The sequence below is a fragment of the Tursiops truncatus genome, chromosome 3 (genome assembly GCF_011762595.2).
Source record: "Tursiops truncatus isolate mTurTru1 chromosome 3, mTurTru1.mat.Y, whole genome shotgun sequence".
Lineage (NCBI taxonomy): Eukaryota > Metazoa > Chordata > Mammalia > Artiodactyla > Delphinidae > Tursiops > Tursiops truncatus.
This window is the reverse complement of record NC_047036.1, coordinates 149,892,459-149,917,652: the sequence shown is the minus strand read 5'-3', so window position 1 is coordinate 149,917,652 and position 25,194 is coordinate 149,892,459. Positions and strand designations below refer to the sequence as shown.

The following is a 25,194-nucleotide window of genomic DNA, read 5'->3' as shown; positions in this document are numbered from 1 at the left end:
TACAATTTGATGAGTTTTGAAAAATGTACACGGTGGTGTAACCACCTTCAGAATCATGGTATAGAATATTTTCATCTCCCTCAAAGTTCCCTCAGGCCCCTTAGGAGTCATTCCCTGCACTTCCCAGCAACCATAGATCTGCTTTCTACCACTACAGTATTGCCTCTGAGAATTTCACATGAATGGAATCATACGAGCAAGTAGTAGTATGTGTCTGGCTTCTTCAACTTTGCATAGTGCTTTCAGATGCATCTTTGTTGTATCAGTGACCGGTTAATTGCTGAGTGGTACTCCATTCAATGAATGGACCACAGGTATTTATCAATTCTCTTTTTAGCCATTCTAGTAGGTAGAAAATGGTATCTCATTGTGGTTTTTGTTTTGTTTTTCATTTTTAGACATTCCAATGTATACTCTTTTCTTCCAGTTTCGTTGAGATATAGTTGACATACAGCACTGTCTAAGTTGAACGCATCCAGCATAATGACTTGACTTACATACATCATGAAATGATCAGCACAATAGTTTAGTGAACATTCATCATCTCATACAGATACAAAATTAAAGACAGAGAAAAAAAATATTTGTCCTGCTGATGAGAACTCAGACTTTACTCTCGTAACAACTTTCATATATAACGTACAGCAGTGTTAATTCTATTTACCATGTTGTACATCACATCCCAAGTACTTATTTATTTTATAACTGGAAGTTTATACCTTCTGACTGCCTTCAGCCAATTCCCCCTCTCCCAACCCCCGCCTCTGGTAAGCACAAATCTGATCTCTTTTTCTATGCGTTTGTCTGTCTGCTTGTTTGTTTTTGAAGTATAATTGACCTACAACACTATGTTAGTTCCTGGTACACAACACAGTGATTCGGTACTTCTGTACATTTCAAAGTGATCACCACGATAAGCCTAATTACCATCTGTCATCTTACAAAGATATTAAAATTATAGTTATTGACATATCCCCACACTGTACTGTACCTCTTGTATACCTGTGACTCATTTATTTTGTAATTGGGAGTTTGAACCTCTTAATCTCCCTCACCAGTTTCTCTCCTCCCCCCAACCCCCTTTCCTATGGCAACCACCTGTTTGTTCTCCGTATCTATGAGTTTGCTTTTGTTTTCTGTTCATTTGTTTTATTTTTTAGATTCTACATGTAAGTAAAATCATACAGTATTTGTCTTTCGCTGTCTGACTTATTTTCACTTAGCATAATACATGCAAGTCCATCTGTGTTGTTGGAAATGACAAGATTTCGTTCTTTTTTATGGCTGAGTAATAGATGTTTTACATATCTATATATACCACATCTTCTTATCCATTCACCTATTGATTGGCACTTACGTTGCTTCTATATCTTGGCTATTGTAAATAATGCTGTAATAAACACAGGCGTACATGTATCTTTTTCTAATTAGTGTTTTTGTTTTCTTTGAATAAATACCCAGGAATGGAATTGCTGGATCGTACGGTAGTTCTATTTTTAATTTTTAAAGAAACCTCCACACTATTTTCCATAGGTGGCTGCACCAATTTACATTCCCACTAAAAGGGCAGAAGGGTTCCCTTTTCTTCACATCCTCGCCAACAGTTGTTATTTGTTGTCTTTTTGATTCTGACAGGTGTGAGGTGATATTTCATTGTGGTTTTAATTTGCATTTCCCTAGCAACTAATGATGCTCGGCATCTTTCCATAGGCTTACTTGATATTTCTATATTTTCTTTGGTTTAGTGTCATCAGCCTATTCAAATCTTTTGACCATTTAAACAAATTGGGTTGGAATGAAAAGAATTCTTTACCTCTTCTGGACATAAGTCCTTTATGAGCTATAGGTTTTGCAAATATTTTCTTCCAGTCTGTGAATTGCATTTTTGTTTTCTAAACAGTGTCTTACGAAGTGGAGAGACATATCTTTTCCCTTATTGTTCATGCTTATGTCTTATCTAAGAAACCTTTGCCTATCGCAAAGTCATACAGATTTTATCTTGTTTTCTTCTAGAAGTTTTACAGTGTTAGCTTGTATATTTAGGTCTATCATCTATTTCAAGTTATGTTTATGATTTTGTTTAAAGATTAATACTCTTTTTTTATGTGGAAATCCATTTTTTCCAGAACCACTCATTGAACAGAATATTCTTTCTCTATTGAATTATCCAGACATCTTTATTTAAAAATCAATTGACTATATATGTTTGAGTCTATTTCAGGATCCTCTATACTGTTCCACTGATCTATATATCTATACTGTTTTGATTACTTGAGCTTTACAGTAAGTCTTGAAATCATGCATTTAATATTTTTGTTGCTACTGAAAATATGATTTTTAAAATTTCAACTTCCAGTTGTTAATTGTTACTATACGGAAACCCAACTGATTTTTGTATATTGATCTTATATCTTGTGACTGTGCTAAACACTCTATTTGCATTTTTGGTAGCTTCTTTATATATAGATGATCATGTTTTCTGTGAATGAAGAGAGTTTTAGTTCCTTTCCTATCTGTACATCTTTTATTTTTGTTGCTCTTTTTTTCTTATTGGACTAGCTATGCTAGTCCAATGCTGAATAAATGTAGTGAAAGCTGAACTCCCTGCCTTGTTCCTGATCTCAGGGGGAAAGTTTTCATTCTTTCATCATTAAGTTTGGTGTTAGTTATAGGCTTTTCTTAGATGTACTTTATTCCTTCTATTCCTAGTTTGCTGAGAGTTTTATCATGAAGGGATGTTGGATTTTGTCTGCTTTTTCTGCACTTATTGAGAAGACTGTATGTTTTTCTGTCATAGTCTACTGATACAGTGATTTCCAAATGTTAAAATGAACTTGCAGTCTTGTGACGAACCATATTTGGGTTCTGCTTATTTTGGGTATTATCCCTTTTAAAGATGGCTAGATTTAAGTTGTAAATTTTGTTGAGGAGTTTTTGTGTCTATGTTTATGAGGGATCTTGGTCTGTAATTTTTGTCTTGTAATCCCTTTGGTTTTGCTATCAGTGGTCTCATAAAATGGATGAAGAAGGGCTTCCCTGGTGGCCGAGAGTACGCCTGCCGATGCAGGGGACACAGGTTCGTGCCCTGGTCCGGGAAGATCCCACATGCCGTGGAGCAGCTGGGCCCGTGAGCCATGGCCGCTGAGCCTGCACGTCCGGAGCCTGTGCTCTGCAATGGGAGAGGCCACAACAGTAAGAGGCCCACGTACCGCAAAAAAAAAAAAAAAAGGATGAAGAAGTCTTTCCCCCTCTTCTATTTTCTGAGAGAGTTTGTGATGGAACTGATATAGTTTCTTTCTGTGAAGAAATAATTTCTTTCACCTGTGATGCTAATTGGCCTTGGAGATTTTTGTGGGAAAGTTTTATTTTTATTTATTTATTCTGCCATCTTGCTCTTTGTTTTCTGTTTGTCTCATCTCTTCCTTGTTCCTTTTTTTTCTCTTTCCTTGCCTTATTTTGGATTGAGTCAATTTTGGTAATTTATATATTCATAGAAGGCTAGACATTTCACTTAATATTTCTAAAATTTTTAGCAAAGAGCTACATAGTAGGCTTCATTTTTTTAAAAAAATTAACTTATTTTTAGCTACGTTGGGTCTTCGTTGCTGCGCACGGGCTTTCTCTAGTTGTGGTGAGTGGGGGCTACTCTTCGTTGCGGTACACGGGCTTCTCATTGTGGTGGCTTCTCTTGTTGCAGGGCACGGGCCCTAGGCACATGGGTTTCAGTAGTTGTGGCTTGCGGGCTCTAGAGCGCAGGCTCAGTAGCTGTGGCACACAGGCTTAGCTGCTCTGCTGCATGTGGGATCTTCCCCAACCAGGGATCGAACCCATGTCCCCTGCACTGGCAGGAGGATTCTTAACCACTGCGCCACCAGGGAATCCCCTTCATTTTTATATTTCTATTTCTCACAGGCAACTTTCTTATCTTCTTGTTACATACTTTGAGTTTTATTTATTTATTTTATATTGATTAGACGTGCCAGAGGCTTATCTTTCTCTGGGCTTATCAGAGAACCAGTTTTTCATGTATTTTTCAATTCTGTTAATTTCTGACCTTAAAAAAATGACCTTCTCTCTGTTTTCTTTGAAAGACAGTCTATATAGTGGTTAACAGCATGAACTGTGGAGTCAGACTGTCTGAGTTCCTATGCTGGCTCTGCCACTTAACAGTGGCAGGACTTTGACTTTTCTGCCTTAGTTCTTTCATCTGAAAAATGGGCATAACGAGAGCACCTACCTTCAAGGGCTGTTGAGGCTTAAATGAATGTACATGAAGTGCTTCAGGCAGTATCATTACACAGCATGTGCTATTGCTATTTTCTTTTTATTATTTTGTGCTGTTCTTTAATTTCTTAAGCTGAAGTCTCAGTTCATTTGTCGTAAGCCTTTAACGTTTAATCAGAGAGACATGTAAAACTATAAACTTCCACTCAGAGTACAATTTTGGCACAATCCCTTAAGTTTTCATATTAATTTTCTCATTATTTTTACTTTGTAATTTTACTTTTGGTTTTTCTTTTTGTACAGTTAAAGTACTGAACAATTCTGATGTGATTAATCAAGTTCTGTCTGTATTTCTAACAGTCTTTTCTTTGTATATTTTGATGTAACATTAACTAGTTCATGAATACCAAACATGGTCATTTTATAAATATCAAATTTTTCTGATCTATTCGCCCTGAACTGAATTTTGTCCGATTTTCATACAGCTTCCTTTTTATTTGCAGTTACCTTCGTCCTGCTTTGTAATGTTAGCCATTTTTATTACCTCCCTTTGGATTCATACTAAAATAGTACGTTGGTATCCCATGAGGACTATAGATTATTGGTATTCATATTCCTTGAAGGTACACTGTACATGATGCTTCCTTGACTCCAACTAACCCTTTGAGCTATTCTCCTCTGAGAGTTCACAGCTAATTTGTCTCTTAGTGGGTAGGGGGAGAACTCTGGGGTATTTCTTATCCATTAATTCACAAATTGGTTTTACTGATGAATATATAGATAAAGATATAGATGTAGATATATAGATATATAATGAATATAAAAGCAGCATTACCCCTAATCCCCAGTGGAGCAATTTATGACACAGACTTTAAGGGTTTTATATTCCTTAAAAGGTGAAGAGAAAAGAAGGTGAGGTGCTCAACGATTCTTGGAGGAAGTCATTGTATTTTTACATGCACAGTGACCTCATACAGAGATTAGTCATGTAGCTAGCAACCCTCATGCATTCTGATTGGGATGTCATGTCACTGTTGAGCTTTTTAAGTGTTTTTACACAATTTTAAAGTCTCTGATTTTAATAGAGGGTTTTAATCCCTTTTACACATACTGTTATTACTAAGCTGTCTGGCCTCCTCCATCTTGTTTTACGTTATTTTAAAAGCTTCCATGACAGTTTTTTGGTTTTACCTTTAGTTATACTTACTACGCTGTCTTTGTTTTTATGCCTTTGGGGTTTTAGAAGATATATACTAAGATTTAACTTGACTAGTGGTTACCATTAAGATTCTCAAAACCGGGCTTCCCTGGTGGTGCAGTGGTTGAGAGTCCGCCTGCCGATGCAGGGGACACAGGTTCGTGCCCCGGTCCGGGAAGATCCCACATGCCGCGGAACGGCTGGGCCCGTGAGCCATGGCCGCTGAGTCTGCGTGTCTGGAGCCTGTGCTCCGCAACGGGAGAGGCCACAACAGTGAGAGGCCCGCGTACCGCAAAAAAAAAAAAGATTCTCAAAACCATTCTAAGATACATTTCTCTAACATGGTAAAGAGCCAAACCATACATACTTTTGAGTCCACCTCCTATTTAAGGTAAATATTTGGTATACTTTTAATTCCCCCTCTTCCTTTTTTTAATTAAAAAAATTTTTTTTGATACTACAATCTAGGGCTTTAGATTCAGATAGCTATTACTATTTTTTACAAAACACTTAAAACTTCTTTTTGCCTATACATTGCTTTATAACTAGAAATGTAACAACTATTTCTATTTTAACAGTTTCGACATTCATCACTAGTCTATTTATATTACAGCTTTCTTTTTTTCTTTTACTGTAATACAGTATATAACATAAAGTTTACCATCTCAACCATTTTTAACTGTACAGTTTTGTGGTACTAAGCATATTCATGTTATTGTCCAACCATCCATCTATCTCCAGAATGTTTTCATCGTCTCCAACTGAGACTGTATTCATTAAACAATAACTCCTGATTCCCCGGCCCCCCAGGCCCTGGCAACCACCATTCTATTTTCCGTCTCTATGAATTTGGCTACTCCTGGCACATTATTTAAGTAGTATTGTACAATAATTTGTCCTCTTCTGACTGGCTTATTTCACTTAGCAGAATGTCTTCAAGGTTAATCCATGTTGTAGCACGTGTTAGGATTCCCTTCCTTTTTAAGGCTGAATAGTATTCTATTGTGTGAATAGACGACGTTTTACTTTTCCATTCATCCATCCATGGACACTTGGGTTGCTTCCACCTTTGTCTATTATGAGTAACGCCACTATGAACACGGGTGTGCAAACATCTGTTCAAGACCCTGCTTCCCATTCTTTTGGGTATATACTCAGAAGTAGAATGGCTGGATCGTATGGTAATTCTATTTTGAATTGTTTGAGGAATCACAATATACTATGGATTTCCTATTTTTGAACTCAATTTTGCTTCATCTCCTGACCTCTCAAGAAGGATTTATGAGGAGTTTATTTTTGATGTTGTTATGTATTTTTCTGTTGCCTCTGTAAACAGAGACACTCTGGTATAAAATTCCTGGGTTACATGCTTTCTCCTGGAAACTCCTCAGCACACGTTCCTTTACTGTCCTCTGGCACTCAGTACATAGATAAGAAGATTGAGACTTCTCCGTCATTTGTTCTTTTTTAATAACTTTTTTTCACTGTTTGAATGCTTACGAAATTTTTAAAAGTTGCTTTGTAGAAAAAAGAAAAAAAAAATCTCCCTATGTGGGTCTCTTTGCCTGAAACAGGGTGAGCCTAATTTGTGGATGTCTGTCCTCACTACAGGACAATTCTTTTATCTACTTACTATGACATCTTTTGCATTTTTCTAGTTTCTCCTTGAGAAGCATCAATAAATTATATCTTCACTCTCCATCCTCTAGTCCCCTGAAATATAATCCTTTTCACACTCTCACCTTTTCATCTATATCAGGAGTTGACAAACTACAGCCCACGCCTATTTCTGAATAGCTGGTGCGCTAAGAGTGGTTTTTCCATTTATAATGGGTGGTGAAGAAGCAAAACAACAGAGAATGAGACTGTAGGGCCTGCACAGCTGAAAATGTTTATCATCTGGCCCTTTGCAGAAAAAGTGTGCCGACCTCAGATCTTCATCCTTGGAGAGTGACTCAGGTTTATCCCCAGCATCTCTGTTTCCACTTTTTTCTCGGTACCATTGATGTCATTACTTCTCCACCGCTGCCTCCAGTGAAGATTTTAATTTTGCTCTTACAAGTTTAGGGGCTTTGCAATCACTTTTATGGCTTCTTTTCAACTCCTCTAGCTGTCTTTACATCTCCACCTCTCCTCTTTTTATGGCTTTTATTCCAGCATCATGGAACATTGACTTGCCGGAATTCTGAAATGCGCTTCTGCCGTCTTCCTCTGCCTCGTTCCTCAGGACTTGCTCGTAGGGCTCCAGGACGTTCTGCTTCCCAGGGAGCCCTCTTTCTGCACGGCTGCGCATGCTAAGACCTGGCCAGACTCACTGTTTGGTAACAAAGTTTATCGACCGCCCTTGGTGGCCTCGCTGACTACCCATGTGACAGTCAAATACGTGCCTTGCATGGATTATTCTTGGCATGTTTAGGCTCACAGCTCCCACTAATCCAATTCTCAGCGTATGGCTGACTTTCCCTGAGAGCAGGAGTCAGCAAACTACTGTCTGTGGCCTGTGTGGCTGGCTAGCTAAGAGTGATTTTTACATCTTTTAAAGGATTGTAAAACAACCAACCAAACAAAAAGCCCTGGAAAACAAACAAACAAGCAAGCAAACCCCCAAGACACTAAGAAGACTAGGCAGAACATTTAGAATAAGACAGAAATCCTCTGTAGTCCACGAAGGCTGAAATATTTCTTATATGGTCTTCTATCAAGAAAGCTGCATGTCCATCAACAGATGGATGGCTAAAGAAGATGTGGCACGCACACACACACACACACACACACACACACACACAGGAATACTACTCAGCCATAAAAAAGAATGAAATTCTGCCATTTGCAGCAACATGGATGGACTTGGAGGGCATTATACTGAGTGAAATAGGTCAGACAGAGAAAGACAAATGCTGTATGATATCACTTATATGTGGAACATATATATACAACAAACTAGTAAATGTAACAAAAAAGATGCAGGCTTGGGCTTCCCTGGTGGCGCAGTGGTTGAGAGTCCGCCTGCCGATGCAGGGGACATGGGTTCATGCCCCGGTCTGGGAAGATACCACATGCCTGAGAGCCATGGCCACTGAGCCTGCGCGTCCGGAGCCTGTGCTCTGCAACGGGAGAGGCCACAACAGTGAGAGGCCCGCGTACCGCAAAAAAAAAAAAAAAAAAAAAAAAAAAGATGCAGGCTCACAGATACAGAGAACAAACTAGCGGTTATAGTGTGGCGGGGCAACATAGGGGTGGGGGAGTGGGAGGTACAAACTATTGGATGTAAGATAGGATCAAGGATGTATTGTACAACACGGGGAATATAGCCAATATTTTGTAGTAACTGTAAATGGAGTGTAGCCTTTAAAAATTGTATTAAAATATTAAATAAATTAAAAAAAAAAAGAAAAGTTGTGACCATTGCCTTAGAGCATGTCTCTTCTCTCACCTCATGCCTGGCTTTTTGAACTGACAGAGTCCATCCCAAACCTACAAACTGTGTCACCAGCATCCTTCCCATCTGAGCTACTGTATGTGGGGTTAATTCCCTGGGGCTTAATCTGAGAAGAAGCGAACAACCTACCCTAATTCTTGACAACTTGCTTTTTGTCAGATGCAGTCTCTATCTGGAGACAGAAAGTTGTGGATGCAGGTGTGGTTGTATTATCGAGCAGAAGGCAGGGCTCTAGAAAGGGGACCTCACGGATTCGCACCTATGAGTTGGAGGGACGGCTGGCTTATTTTCAGGTTACTACGAACCCTGGGTATCTGTGTTAAGTGTCAACAATGGGGAATGAAACACGTCTTCCTATTTCTTACATTTTTTTTTTTTTATAAAAAGGAATCAATTGCAAAAAAAATGTTGAAAAATCACTAAGGGAAGGTTTAAAGACAATAGGCTAACATGATGATCTATTCATATATTAAGCCCCAAAGCATACTTGTTAATGTTACCTGTAATCATGCACTACTTTCCTTGCATCCTCTAGTTGTTCGTTGGTTAACAGAATATTCCTGGGATCAGTTACAGTGAAGAAATGACTGGCTCGTCCAATGAAAGTGCTTTGATCCCATCGAGGTTCCTTGATGTTAATGTTTGGTGGAAGTTCTCCAGACATTGTCCTGGACTGTAGAGGGTCAAAAGGACAGGCCTAGTTAAGACTTACAAAGTCACTACACATTGAGGAACTTTGTAGTCACACTAATCTTCAAATAAAGAGTTATTTACATTACATTCCTATTTATGAAAATAATTTTGCTATAAATGGCAGAAAGGCTATTTAAATCCAAAGCTAAATTTGTCTGTAAATCTCAATTTATCTTAACCAAATTTCAATGATTTCCCACATAGTTCTTTTTATAAGGACATAGTATTTCATCATCCCTTACTTTGGAAATCTATTCTTCAGAAAAAAATAAAAAAAGAGTTAAAAATAACATTAACAATAACAGTGTCTGAAGTCTGAAACACTTTTTCTGGATGAAAGAACCAACGTCAAACTACTGCGGCACTCTGGTTTACTAAATTTGTTTTTCCTACAAGTAGAAGTGACTAATTATGCCAAAAGGCTTACATGCTAAAAAGTCTAGAATTAAAACAAGATTCAGATTCATTCAGCCTTATTCAGCGTATAAACCACCAATCAAAAATGAAAAATTATTCTCCTCAATCTAACAGTCATAGTGGGAAAAACACATTTGGACAACCCCATAAATAGTAATAACATAGAGCATATTATTTTCCTCATAAAATACTTATTTTCTGGCTAAGAACCATTACTTCTTTCTAAAGTAACTAGTTTCTTTCGCTGAGTAATATACGCTTATTTTTAGAGCTGCTTTGTATTGCTGTAATACATGCTTATTGTAGTATTTTGAATAATATAAGCTTATTGTAGAAAATAAAGAAACAAAATCTGCTATAATTTAGCCATGCTGAAATAACCATTGTTGATGTTTTGATATATTTCCTTGCAGACATTTTCTATACATATTATCCTCTAACTAAAAAAATAAAGTTGATATCATAGTCTGTATTTTAATATCTTGACTGTTTCCTGCTGTACTTATTTCACGAGCACTCCCTGTGGCACTAAATATTCATTTCAGGTATTTAGCAACACCTTTAATCTTTATGTTATTTTCAGTTTTTCACCATGAAAAATAATGCTGTATCCTTGTCTATTAATTTTTTTCCTCATAACTGGTGACTTCCTTCAACTAGATCTCTCTATGTGATATTAGCAGGTCAAAGGATCTTATCACTATAAAGGCTTCAAACCATTGCTTTCTCATACCTCTTTCCTCTTTCTATATTTCTAATATTGGTTCTTATAGTGGCTTTCTTTTCCAGGTATTTTTCATGAAGTTATTTTTCAGTGCTTCACTAGATCATAGGTCTGTTAAGATGTCAGGTGCAGACGCCTGCCATTTGAACTTTATCAGAATCTCAAATTAACACATTTCATGGCCCACTGGATCAAAATCAAGCATGTTAGGCCCAGAGATGTGAGGAATCTAGTATATGTAAAACAGCTGGTCAGTTGAGAGTAAGAAAGTAAAAATCAGCCCCATTATTCATAAAGCAGGCTGGGATGACAAACACAGATAAAGTCAGCTGCAAAGCTAATAGGAAACCATATTTCTCCCAAGGTCACACTGAAGCTAAAAGGTGTCCTAACAACCCCCTTCTTTGGGTGACCACTGCTTTCTTATCTCATTGAGAAACCCTGTTCTCCACAATCACAGACTGTCAGAAACTTTGCTGTTTGAAATCATACTAGGAAGAATGAATCATCCCACTTTAACACAGAAAAGGAGCCTGGATTTCCAGCCCAGATGCAGAGTTTCAGATTAGGGAGTTTCTGGACACAACATTCCACGTCTTTTTTCTTTTTTTAAAAAATTAATTTATTATTATTATTATTTTGGCTGTGTTGGGTTTTCGTTGCTGCACGCGGGCTTTCTCTAGTTGTGGCGAGCAGGGGCTTCTCTTCCTTGTGGTGCGTGGGCTTCTCATTGCGGTGGCTTCTCTTTGTTGCGAAGCATGGGTTCTACGTGCATGCGCTTCAGTAGTTGTGGAAGGCAGGCTCAGCAGTTGTGCCTTGCGGGCTCTAGAGCACAGGCTCAGTAGTTGTGGCGCACAGGCTTAGTTGCTCCACAGCATGTGGGATCTTCCCGGACCAGGGCTTGATTGAACTTGTGTCCCCTGCATTGGCAGGAGGATTCTTAACCAGTGCGCCACCAGGGAAGTCCCTTCCATGTCTTTCTTAACTCTGTAGTTTCCAAGGAAACTTTGTAGTTTCCAGGTCATGGGCTACTTCACAGTTCAGACCTTTACACCCAGCCCTGCTTTGAGCCAATCAAAATATTGCTTCATTAAACTTCCCTAAGTTCCACCATTCTCCAAGATGCTCTGAAAGACCTATCTTTTCCTTTGTTGGTGAGACACTCCCAGTTCCTCCAGTGTGTGGTCTCCCTCATTGAAATACACATGACTTTGTTTAACTAAGGTTTGTCCCTGCTGGTTTTCAGTCAGCTGGGCTATGATAAGAGAAGTGTCTAAATTTCAAACTAGGACACCTCTAAGCCATGAACGTCAAGTCCGGGGATGTAAGGATATAATTTTCACTTCAAAGAGCTGTGTCGTTGTATGAAGAAATGTCTCAATTTTGAATAAGAATGTACCTAATGTATTATTTATAAAACATACAAAAAGTCAAACAAAAACTCTAATTCACACCCAGGAGAACAGTTTTCAGACTTGTGTACAGGGACCTAGGGCTCTGCTGAGGCATGCTAGTGACCTGCAGGGAGTGGAGGGGATTCAAGCAGGTGGGTTCTGAGCCCCTGCGTTTATAGTCAACTAGAGCAGGTCTGCTTTCATCTGCTCTCTACATCTGGGTTTTATGGCAATGATCATTTAAAGGGAGGGTTCTAATGCTTGAGGGTTGGGCGGGGGGGAAGAAAAAGCAAAAAAGAAAAAAGTTGAAAATCACTATAGGAGAGGAAAATCTGAAGATCTATGAGACGATTCATAAAGGTCCAGAAGGTTTCAAGCTTTCTTTTTTTTTTTACACCAGTTTCCTAAGTCAGCCCCGGCATCCATTTGATTAGTGCCTCTTCAACTATGTCCGGTGAAGGACCTGCTTTGGTTGTTCTAATTTCCGGTCCCATCATGAACCAATACTTTTGTAAACTATATTAAAAATAAATTTTGAAAAAATGAAATAAAAAAGTGGGACACATATAAAAGCCCCCATTTTTATTATTAGGTTCAGCAGATATACTAGAACTCTATCATATTGTTATGAAAGTTCCTAAATGCTTACCCCCAATTTCTGTATTTTCCCCAATATGAGGACACTGGCCTCATCCAAGGGTCATAATTTGAATTTACACTTAGGCGTATAGATCACAATTTGTTTCTATACTTAAACGTCACCAAATAAATGCTACATATAATCATGTAACTAGAAAAGACAGATAATCTGGTCTAACTCACTTCTGTTTTTGAATGGACCACTAGAAGGTATAATTCTTACCCTCAAGTAGATCGCATACTAAATACAGAACAGATGAAATTCTGACCAGGACAAAACTTTTAGCTTTGTTTTTTCTTTAAGGTCTAGAAAGTGCTCCTACCTTTAGTGTTCACTGACTGGGCACCCACCACGTGACAGATTCTTGGGCTAAATCAGTGAACAAAACACAAAAATTCCTGCCTTGGTGGAGCTGATGTCGGGTGCTGGCAATGGAAGGCTAGACAGACAATAAACAAGGTAAGCCAAGTATCCACTATATTAGTAGGTAATAAATGGTTTGGGGAAGAATCACAATGGGAAGCATCATGAGGACAGACTGCATTTTTAAACGGGGCAGTTGGGGTAGGCCTCATGGAGAAAATAACAATGGGGCAAGCTCAAAAAGAAGTGAGGAACTGAATCATGTGCGTATCCAGGGGAGCAGCATTCCAGGGAGAAGGAACAGACATTGCAAAGGCCCTGAAGCAGGTGTCTTCAAAGAACAGCAAGAAGGCATGCAACTGGGGTGGAGAGAGGAAGAGGGAGGGAGACAGGAGATGAGGGGTCAGAGAGGTATGGGGAGGGGTTTAGTTGGAATCACACTGTTTGGCACCTCGTGGCCACCGCGAGGCCTTTGCATTTTACCCTGAGGGAAATGGGAGTCATTGGTGGGCTCCAATCAGAGGACTTACAACTGAAAAGGATGTCTCTGGCTGCTGTGTGGAGAACGCAGTGGGGCTATCAGAGTGGATGCAGGAGGAGCAATTGTAAAGCTCCTGCAGGGATCCAGGAGAGGGCTGATGGTGGCGCAGGTGGCAGCAAGGAGGGGCCAGAAGTGCTGACGTTCTGGATACTGTGTTGATGGAGCCAACAGGATTTCCTGAAATCTTGGATGTGGGGTGTGAGAGAAAGAAAAGGCATGACTCCTAAGATGTTTGACTGGAGGAGAAGCAGGTGTCAGGGATCAAACAGCAAGTTCAGGTTTGGATAGATGGAGTTTGTGACGCCTAGGGGACTTCCAAGTGGAGATGTCCAGGAGGCAGTTGCGTACGAGAGTCCAGAGTTCAGAGGAGAGATTTAGTCTGCAGATCTTCATCTGTGGGCAGAGACAGCTGAAACTCAGGCAATGGGAAAGCGACAGACAAGTGAACGTAAACAGAGAAGAGATCCAAGACCTCCAATGTTAAGAGGTCAGGAAAGACTAAGTTATAGCAAAGGAGGCTGAGAAAGAGTGACCAGTGGGTAGGAACTCAGCAGAGCGTGGTGTCCTGGAGGACAGGTGACTACCTGTAGTCCCATCGGCCAAAAGGAAGAACACCTTGGTAGTTGGTTACTCCCATCTTGGGCTAGTGAAGAGGGGGATACAACTCCTGAAGGGCCATCTAGGGAATGGGAACGCTACAAAGATGGTTATCTTGGCAAATTCTAAAAATTCTTAGCAATGGTGATGGCAAGTAGGGAGTGAATGCACAGCACATTAAATGCCCCTTCTTCGGGGCACTGTTTATTCCTGCAAGGTCACCGGCACAGACCGGTGGTTCCTAACCAACAGAACGCATTGAAATCACCTGGAGAGCTTCTGAAAAAGACAAATACTATCGCCGTTCTAGAGATGCAGACCTAGGAGGTCTTACATAAGGCTGGGCATGTGATTCTGAGGCGCTCTGGGTCTGGACCTCCAGCTCTCTGGGCACCAGGCTGGGACTCTACATGAAGCTGGGAGCTGTTTCCTTGCCTGCATCTTTCTCTGTGCCGCCTATGCCTTCCCCCAGGCCTGAGCAATCTGCAGTGCTTCCCAGTGGATATCTGATACTGATTTTTTTCTCATAAAATTGAGTACCAAGCAATATATCTTCCTTTTAAAGTATAATTCTCACTATTTCCCCTTCACACTTAATATATATAACAATAGCATGAACAAAAAATTAAAATGTAGCTTTCATAGAATTGTAGTCCTTAATAACCAACCGTCTCCAATTTGTTAAATATAGGGCAAGCTTCAGGTCAAGCTGCTGAAAACATGATCTGGTTTTACAACATGGTGCTTCATAAAATAAAGATGTTCTATTGCATAAGAGCTGGAGAGGATCTTAAAAATAATCCACCCAATGTTCTCATCATGTAGGAAACAGAGGCACAGAGGGGGAAATAACTTGTCCAGGGTGTGCTCCTGGTGATGGTGGCAGAAGGAAGTGGGCGAGGATGCAAAGCCAGACTGAACTCCTGAGCACTGGTCAACCAGTTTACTCCTTCTACTCTATTACTCTCTTTTAGCTATTCCCCCCCCCCCACCCGCCGCCAAAGTACAGCAATTAATGTCTGCACAGAATTGGTATCTTTGAAGCCCTCCTTTTCTCCTTTCAATAAGAACAGCTTTACTCACACCACAAAGCTCTGTGCTACGCTAACCCTCTGGTGCCTCCGTAGTGTATGTGAGAAGAATGCTGTGGAGGCCTCACAAAGTCTCTTTTTTGTTTTTAATTGAAGTACAGTTGATTTACAATGTTGCGTTAGTTTCTGGTGTAAAGCAGTGATTCAGATATATATATATATATACCTATGTATGTAAGTATGTGTGTATGTGTGTGTGTGTGTGTGTGTATGTGTGTCTGTATTCTTTTTCAGATTCTTTTCCATTATAGGTTATTATAAGATACGGAATACAGTTCCCTGTACTATACAGTAGGACCTTGTTACTTATCTATTTTATATAGAGTAGTGTGTACAAAGTCGCTTCTTAAAAAGGCAAAGAAAAAGGAGATAGATGGGGAAAGGAAACCCCACATTTTCGGAGTTTCTATTGCATACAAGGAACTGGGCTGGATGCTTGCCTAAGAGTGCAAGCCCCTACCATGTGCCAGTGGCAGAAGAGTCTATGTCAGTTTTCGCAACGCTGTGCTTTACGCATATTGTGCACACTTCACAGAAGAGGAAAGTAAGATTCTGAGACGTCACTCACAGCTACCCCCTTATCTCCCGGCAAGGGAGGAAGCAGGCTTATCATCAGACGACAGGCCAAGCCCACCAAGACCCCAACACTGAACGCTCATACTGATCCACTTCGTATAGACTTGGGGTGGGCAGAATCGTGCCCGCCCAAAGATGTCCACCTCCCAACCGCCACAGGATCTGAATCGATTACCTTACGCGGCAAAGGTGGCTGCTGGTATGATTAAGTTAAGGCTCTTGAGACTAGGAAACCACCTTGGATTATCTAGGGGGGCCTGTTAATCACAAGGGTCCTTATAAGAGAAAGAGGCAGGCAGGAGAGGCAGAATCAGAGAAGTAGATGTGACAAGGGACAAGCAGAGCTTGGAGTGATGCCATGAGCCAAGGCAGGTGCACAGCTTCTGGAAGCTGGAAACAGCAGGGAAACAGATGCTCCCTTGGAGGCTCCAGAAGCAATACAGAACCATTTAGGCTTCTGGCTTCTGACTTCAGAACAGTAAGCTAATACACAGTTGTTTTGTTTTAAGGTACATTTGTGGTAATGTGCTAAATAGCAATAGGCTACTAATTCAGCACTCTTTTCCCCTACTTAAAAGGATTTTATTTTGTAAATAAGTTCATTTAGAAAACAAACTTACGGTTACCAAAGGGGAAAGGAGGGGGGGCGAGGGAGGGATAAATTAGGAGTTTGGGAGTACCATATATACACTACTATATATAAAATAAACAACAAGGACCTACACCTATAGTTCCCTGTGTGTATAGCACAGGGAACTATACTTGGTATTTTGTGATAACCTATATGGGAAAAGAATCTGAAAAAGAACATATATATATATATATATATATATCTGAATCACTTTACGGTACACCTGGAACTAACACAACATTGTAAATCAACTATACTTCAATAAAAATAAATAAATAAAAAATTTTAAAAAGAATTTTAGTAGAACCCTATACTGGTGTAAGTAATACCAACTAGACTTGAGCGCCTGTCCTGCCCCCACCAATTTCAAAACCATAAGGCTAATCAGGAATACCATATGAACATTCTTACAAACACAGCTGATTTCAAACCAGATAAAATTTTAATTATTGACTAGGACTCCCATGTTCCAATTAGACAAGCATTTTCACACACCAACCTTCAAGCCCAGGAACAGTTTTCACTTTTTTCCCACTCTAAAAAAATAACCAGTTTCTATAATTAGGGGTCCAGTTTTCAAAAAAAATATTTCTTATTTTGCACTAAAAAAACAGTGCATCCAGGCGCTGCTGCCCTGGATCACTGGTCTCCCTCCAGTTGTGGACCTGGGAGCAGCTCTGCACATCCGGCCAAGACGCAGGGGGCCACGGCTGGGGCTCCTGACCCAGTAGCGGCCTCCGGGGCCAAGGCACACCCATGGCCTTGGTTGCTATGCGGGGGTCCCTGGGGTACATCACCTTCCTACCTGCCTCATCGCCAGGGCTTGGTGGGCTGGTCACTTGGTCGGCGACCTGCAGCATCCAGGACGCCCACCAGCTGCCGGGGTCTGCGCTTTGGGATCATCCGCCCCACAAACTCGGTACCGAGCAGTGGGCCAGGGGCTGGGGCCACCGCGGGCACCTTCGTGGGAAGGAAGCGAAGTCCCAGGGGTGGTAGGGGAAGAAATGGATTTGGTTTCCCCACTGTCTGGTTTCTGCATGAAGAGCACAGCCATCCCTGAACTTGTGGTTTCTGGACTTTCCTCTCTGTCTCCTCACCAAGGTTGACGTTGGTCAAAGATCAGATACCTTTCCAGAGAGTTCTTAAGCACCACTGACCACGCAGTTCTGACAGTATTTCATGACAATGTATGGTGACAGTTTAGAACAAGTGCTTCTCAGCTAAGAATTTCTGCAAAGTAGACTGGGTAAGTCATTCTGCTGTACAGCCCTAGCAATGATACTGGGGACCACGCGGATGATTGCAAAGCCACAATGGCTCAAAAGAAAGTTTCAGAGAACAAGGTATATATATGTATATATACATACATATATGTATATATCGTCCAATTTCAGGGGTGGCAGAGATAAGGGAAAATGCCACACCTCCAAGGGACAGACTGCACGGGACACCAAACAATGTGTTCAAGGAAGTGCAAGTGTATCAGCTTTACAACAAGCCATGCAAGTGAAAGATGCCATGGACAGACTTAGAAGAGATGAGTGGGAGGATCTTCTCTCTGCCACGTCTATCTGAGGCTTTGACAGTTATGCAGAAGGGCGGAAATATCTTCAGAAATTTAGAGGCTATAGAAGGAGAGACAGGAAAGGTGGAAATATCACAGCTACAGATTGATTAAGTGAAGAGCTTCCCAAGGAGAAATTTACTAACCAGTGACCAGCTGACTGAATAGCTGCAGATGGTCAACTGTGGAATGTTATGGTTTATACATAATCATATCAGTAGATTTCTGATGTTCAACAAACTCAGTTTCCATGACCTGAAGAAATGATGGAATAGGGGGTGTAGAGAAGCAAAGGAGGCTGGAAGATTCTGGAACAGAGGCGTTAACAGGAACTGACCTGTGAAAGGAGGTGTCTGTATATTTAAATAGTTATAATGTTGCTTTTTTTTTTTTTTTTTTGCGGTACACGGGCCTCCCACAGCTGCGGCCTCCCCTGCTGCAGAGCATAGGCTCCGGACGTGCAGGCCCAGCGGCCATGGCTCACGGGCCCAGCTGCTCCGCGGCATGTGGGATCCTCCCGGACCGGGGCACGAACCCGCATCCCCTGCAGCGGCAGGCGGACTCTCAACCACTGCGCCACCAGGGATGCCCTATAATGTTGCTTTTTGACACTTGACCAACTGAGGTGTTAATTCTGACTTAAGAATCTTTTTTTAAAATGAATGATTTCAAAGAAAAATTTGGATTGTAAAGGTATGAAAATATTTTTTTGTATGAGAAAAAAAGTGGGATTCAAAAAAAATTTCTGTAGTGACTGACATCACTTATGCTAAGAAATAAAGTCAAGGCTTTCTTACCTAAAGACAAAATCAATAAACTAAGAATGACAGCTATCTGGGGCCATTAATACTTATAGCATTAGATTGCATTTAAATGAGTCATTCCTAAAGATATTATTTTACAGATTATATACGTTAATACATTAATTAACCCCTCAAAGGGGATAGAAATAATCTCTTAGAGGGGAAAAAAAATCCTGTTAAAATTCAATCTCTTGGCTAAGGGGTTTTTGGTAAATATAGTATCATGAAGCCTCATCAAAACTCATCAAAATGAATTTCTCCAAGTTTTCCTTATTCACTCATTCATAAACGAAATTAATATATGCATTCAGTATGCACTGAAGGCCTCTCCTATACCCAGCACTGGCTTGGCCCTGGATTTGGAAAGACCCACCATGCGGTAAATAAACTGAAAGGCAAACACATTCTAACGAATACAGCCTAAACTTCCCCAAACGTACTTACAGACACCCTTCTCATATAGAGCTTATTATGGGTGGACATCACCCACCTCTGTCCATGCAGTCTTCAACTGAGTTATCAGATTACTAACCTGGGTAAACCTTATTGAAGACTGTGATACGAATGATTCTCATATCCAAATCTGTACACACTTTTCAAAAATATCTATCATTTCAGTGACGTAAACCTGGTTTAACATCCACAATAACTCAGTCACAGAAGTTATAAGCTTTTAAAGCCAAAATGAGTGCCATGACCAAGATTCTCTAGTCATAATATTGTATTACACATTATAGGCCTACTGGAAATGGTACTTAACTCCATCTTTTTTCAAGTCATTATTTAAGCTATATCACAACCTTCATCACCAATTCTGGGAGGGCAATACTGTCTCCCTTTTAGGTTAGATGTTACACAGTCAGTGCACAGCTATGCAAGGGCGAGGACCACCCCCTGACTCAGAGGCCCAGGACCACTTCCCACCACATACAAGCCTTCATGGCTGGTAAACAGTCTGCTCCAATTAGACAACGGTGATCAGTTTCATTGCCAAATAACTTTACTGAACCAGTTGGTTAGTGGAACTTGAATTTCTGGCTCCAAGCCGCACCTCCCTAACTGCCCTGTAACCTGGAATCCTCCGATGGAGGTGATGAGGGAAGGGGTGTGTAGTGGTTAGGGGCTTATGTTGGTGGAGGCAACTGACCTGAGTTCCAATGCCAGCTCCACCGACGACTCTGGGACCTTGTACACATTATCCCACTGCCCCAAGTTTCTGCATCTTTATCAGCAAAATTAGGATGCTGCTTAATAATAACACTAATGTTTAATAACCACATATCATAAGAGCCCTCCTTATATGACCCCATCTAACCCTCATAAGGGTTTGGTTACAAGGAAGCGGTGCTGCCAGGGTGTGACGTTTTATTACCTGGCTCCAGAATCCCTGCTCCTTGGGGAGGTAGTGCTGACCTGGAAAGCGGCTTCCTGGAAATCCTGATTCAGTAAAGCGGGGGTGGAGCCTAGGAAGGTGATCCTTAAGAAATACACCAGGGGTATCCTATGATCAGCTAAGTTTGGGAAACACTCTGTGGGAAAGGATATAAAACCTATAGATAAATAACCAAATGCCCTACCAGTTAAGGGAAGATTCTTACCCTCTTTCAGGGGCAATAGAAATATTTAGATGACTCCATGGCCACTCAGGCTGGTTGCTGGCTGGGTCCTGTCGAGGAAGGCTCCCTGCCCTGTAGCCTGGTCTGCTGAGTACCTACCCTGCCAACCCACGGAATTGAGACCTGGACTTGAACCACTGCAATCTGGATTAGAGTCCTGACTGTGTCTCTTCCTTTCTAAGCATGTCACTGGGTGAGTCATCTCCCCTCTCTGAACCTCAATTTTCTCGTCTGTAAGATGGAGATGAGAGTTGGCTGACACAGCTGGAAGAATTAGGAAACTGAAGTGTGCAAGAGGACTTTATTGACCTTTATTAAGTGTAAAGGGCTAAACAAAGGTAGGGTCATTACTAACATGTCATTCTCCAAGCAAGGAATCTCCTGCCCTCATTGGCTCAAGTCCTGCACAGAAACACGGTGGCTGGTAGTATTGGTGGGGTTGGTGGTGGGGGGAGGGTGGGGAATGCAAGGGCACTTGGCTTCCTGAAGATGATGCCTAAGAAAAATGATTTTCCCTGAGATAAGCTTTATTTCAAACTTTTAGCTACATGCCAAGAAAATGCTTAACTACTGGAAAAAAAAAAAAAGAATTTTCTAAAACTTCACAGAAAACAAACTAGCAGGGAATGTGCTTTCTCAGGAACTTGGTAAGAAAGACCTTTAACCCTGGCTAAAGATTAACAACGCTAATTAAATTATTAAACTGGAAACTTATTGTTAGTTATGTTTTAACTAACATAATGCAGTTGTTTACTGCATTTGAAAGAGTTGAAAAAGAGTCTGGTTGCTCTTGGTTTATTTAGTTAGGGCCAGAGAGGTGTGATGTACCCTATCAAAGTCACTATAGGGGTACATGGCTGAGCACCCATTGTGGGCCAGACACGGTGTTCCACGCGTTACTAGACTGCTAAATTCTCACTTCAGCTAAGAAATTTCCCCCTACTTTGCAGAGTTACGCAGAGAAATCAAGTGCCACGCCCAAGAAGGCAATTCGGCCTGACTTTATACCCCACTTCTGACCCTTGCGGGGCCAGAAGTGATGTGTCTGGCAAGGGCAGTCACGTTCATTGAAGGCACACATTTCCTCATTTGGCTTTGTGATGGTCGTCCACACACAGCATTTCTCTCTTATGGGCATGGCCACACAAGAGATCAAATTATAGATCAGAGGGGCTTCCCTGGTGGCGCAGTGGTTGAGAGTCCGCCTGCCGATGCAGGGGACACGGGTTCGTGCCCCGGTCTGGGAAGATCCCACATGCCGCGGAGCGGCTGGGCCCGTGAGCCATGGCCGCTGAGCCTGCACGTCCGGAGCCTGTGCTCCGCAATGGGAGAGGCCACAACAGTGAGAGGCCCGCGTACCACAAAAAAAAAAAAAAAAAAGAAAGAAAAAAAATTATAGATCAGAAAGTTGAATCCTGTGCTAAGAAGCAGATTCTTTCAAAGGGCATTTCCACTCAGCAATGGCTTTCTGTTGCATACCCTCCTCTATTCCAGGGACAGGTCTGCATGGAGACATGGGGCCTGTGTAGTAGAATCAGGAACCCATGGGGAATGACTGCCTTCTGTCTGTCTCCCTGCCACCATACTCCCTGCCTCCACTCCCCATCCACATGGCAGATCCCATTCTTCTACGAACTTTAAAACACCCAGGTAACAATACAATCATTGTTCATATTCTGGTGAACCTCAAGATCAACTTTGGGTTTCTTAATCAATTTCTTATGATGAGTGAAGTTCTTATCCATTTTTTAAAAAAAATTCTATTAGTTTTTACTTGAGATGGTGGTATCAGCCTGTAAAAATAATAAAGTACTCCCAAACTGTAGTATTTTGGACATATTCAGTTGAATATTTTCCCACCTACTTTAAAGAATCAAGTAACAGATTATATATACTGTGTATGAAAATATTTCACAAAGTAATAGCAGTTAACTAAAAACTTAATAACTTTGAACTTTGTATAATTAAGTATAGGTTTGATATGTATTCTGACAATAATTTTTCACTGTCTAGGTAAGAGTCAGCCTTTTAAAAAAATGACTTAGTGCTGATTTCTTACCTTTAACCTCAAACAAAAGGTTGGTTCTATTCACAATTATACTCCAACCGAATGCATCTAACCACGGCTTGCTTAGTAGGATGTAGATGCCATATTTCATTCTAAAGCATCAGAGAGCAAAGAAGTTTTATGATGGATCTGCTCTAAGGGTCACTGCTGCTCTGGTTGTCTTCTCAGCTTCCTCTGCAGGAAGTGAGGAGGGGGAAGGGGTCCCCTCCCTCTGACAACATCTTTCTATACTCATCCACATGGGATTTCATAAAACTTTTACAGAATATTAAAAGCATTCTAAATATTTTCCTGATCCTGAATTACATCTACCCCTTGCTATACAGCTTCTTCTCTGACAACTGCAAGCACAGATACCCCTTTCCTGAAAGCCCATGGGACTTAAATGCTTGCCTGCTCAAGCAAAGCCTTGAATACATACTTAAAGCAATCATATGTTAGAGCTGGATAGAAACCGATATATCCTCCTCTCCAAACACCATCATTTTTTGCAAACTAGACAACTGCAGTCCTGAGGCGAGAAAGGAGCTGCTTGAGGTCCCAGAACCTCCTGGTGGAGCCTCCACTCATCCTCCCAGATTTCCCTCTCAGCTTACAGCTCTTACATGGCAAGTTCAGCACCACAAGAGCTGCAAAGTCTCCTTATTTACCTGTATACCCGCCTTGCACCTATTACAGTGCCTGGAACATGGAAGCAGCTCAGCAAACTGCGGATGGGCAAAGGAAGAGAAAAGCTGGAGACACGCAAGTAAAAATCTAGAAGATGAGGCAGAAGAGAGATTATGACTGAGAAAAGTAAAAACAAAATGCCATGGGGCTTCAGAAGGCAGTTGCCCATGGAGTGGTTAAGTGCCTGAGCTCTAAAGTCACTCATACTGAGCTTTCTCATTCAGGCACTCAACAAATATTCAGTGAGGGTCTCCCTGGTGCAGGGAACAGACAGATGAGCAAGACAAACAGAGGCCCTGATCACAAGCAGAGAATCAAACAAGCAAGTAAACAGTTAATTTCAACTGGTGACAAATTCTCTTAAGGAAAAAATCACAGGGGTAATCTAACAGAGGATGTGTGCATGAAGGGGCAATTTCAAACAACACAGCCAAGGGAGAGCATCTCTGAGGAAGTAACATGTAAGCTGAGACTACAGATGACCAACTGTGTGACTTTAGGCAGGTTACACAACCTCTCTGAGCCCCCGTTTCCTTCCCCATCTGGATTAGGAAGGCAAGGCCAAGTACCTCATGGGGCTGGAGGAATGTAAAAGTAGATGGACCTGAATCACCTGCAAACTCTTAGTAGGCATTGTGTCTATTGTCATTCTGAGAAGGTTAGAGGCTCGTGACAAGTGGGAAAGCTCAGGCGGTCAGCACGGAAATGCAAGCTCCGGGCAGGATCACTCCTGTTCCCATTACCTGCTTTTCTCTTCCCTACTAGATTGCGAGTTCTAGGGCAGGGGCCAGGTGGTCTCTGATCTCCGAGCCCCCCCTCTGCGCCAGGAGGAGAAGCCAGGAGCTAGGAGCTTGAGGGGCGTGGGGGTCGGTGCCACCGAACCACCGAGCAATCGCTCGCGCCAGTCCCCGCCGTGGCCTGTCCCCGCGGCAGCCATCTTGGGTGTCCTCCCCGCGGCGAGTTTCGTCACGCGGCCGCGGGGACAGCGTGGCAGGGCGCGTGCGGGCGTGGATGGGTGAGCCCCCTCCCATGCCGGGAGACCCACTCCACCGCGGGGGCTCAGGGGGAGCTCGGAGGAGGTCAGGCTGCTAGAGACGGGGAGCTCAGGCATTGGGATGGCAGGGGTCTCCAAGGTGCAGGGACCCCCTGGCACGGGGAGTCCCGGGCATGGCGAGGGGGCTTCTGACCTCCCAGCCCCGGTGTCTCCTGGCAGCCGGCCCGCGGGAGCGCGCCCCCGCTCCAGCCCGCGCCCCTCCGCCAGGCTCCCTGCGCGTTTCCAACCCACAGCACCCGGGTCCGCGGCCCACGACTCACCGCTCCCCCCCGGCCACAACCCACGCCGCTCTGGGGACCCGCTCAGCGCCGCCTTCGCCACCACCGGAAGCGCTTCTCCCGCCACGGCGGCCCTGCGCGCCGCCGCCGTCCGGAGCGCGCCCTCAGAGCGCGTCCCCGTGCGGAGCCCAGAGGCCCGGCTGGGCTGGGCGGCGGCCGCGCGCGGGAGGCCCCGGACGCGCCATCGCAGTCGCTGCGCTCTGGAAGCAGCCTCCGCCTGGTCCAGGCGCAATCCTCTGTGCCCGCGCTTTTGCTTCTGGCTCCATCATGAACTCCGAAGTTCACCCTCACCGCGATGCGGGCTCCGTGCCATGTTTCCCATTTTGGTTTCCCCGAGACCGACCCCTTACTTGATCATTTCTCAGTTCCCAGGGTCTTACATAGTCAGCATCCTCTCATTCATTCATTCAAACCATTGTTTCCCAAAGTGTGGAATTTGGCACCACTGGGGCTACAAGGCGATTTTAGGTGGTACAAGGGCCATGACCTGATTTATGTCTAAACAAGAACCATCATCCTGGCTGCTGTGTGAATAGGGTGTAGAGGAGATGACGTGGAGGCAGAGGAGCCAGTAGGGAGGCTACCCGGGGCTAACCAGGGGAGAAATGACGGTG

General features: G+C 42.4%; 1 protein-coding gene and 1 pseudogene across 8 annotated transcripts in view; one reads left to right on the top strand and one right to left on the bottom strand.

Annotated features, from left to right (window-relative positions):
• Positions 1-24,696, bottom strand: part of SFXN1 (sideroflexin 1) — a 47,373-nt gene extending 22,677 nt beyond the window's left edge. For 5 of the 8 annotated variants that reach the window (XR_004525960.2, XR_012330984.1, XM_019946176.3 and 2 more), the window contains exons 1-2: positions 24,563-24,696; positions 9,362-9,534 (exon numbers count right to left, since the gene is read on the bottom strand). Coding sequence is in view for 5 of the 8 variants with exons in the window: in XM_019946176.3 (XP_019801735.1) it covers positions 9,362-9,525 (164 nt within the window). In the remaining 3 variants the exon portion in view is untranslated. Of the gene's footprint in view, positions 1-9,361; positions 9,535-13,051; positions 13,157-23,229; positions 23,251-24,562 lie in introns of those variants that run through there. The other 3 variants (XM_033853577.2, XM_019946183.3, XM_073802806.1) reach the window with 3 other exon arrangements.
• LOC141278246 (nuclear transcription factor Y subunit beta-like) lies at positions 17,842-18,703 on the top strand (annotated as a pseudogene).
• Positions 24,697-25,194: the final 498 nt, after the last annotated feature.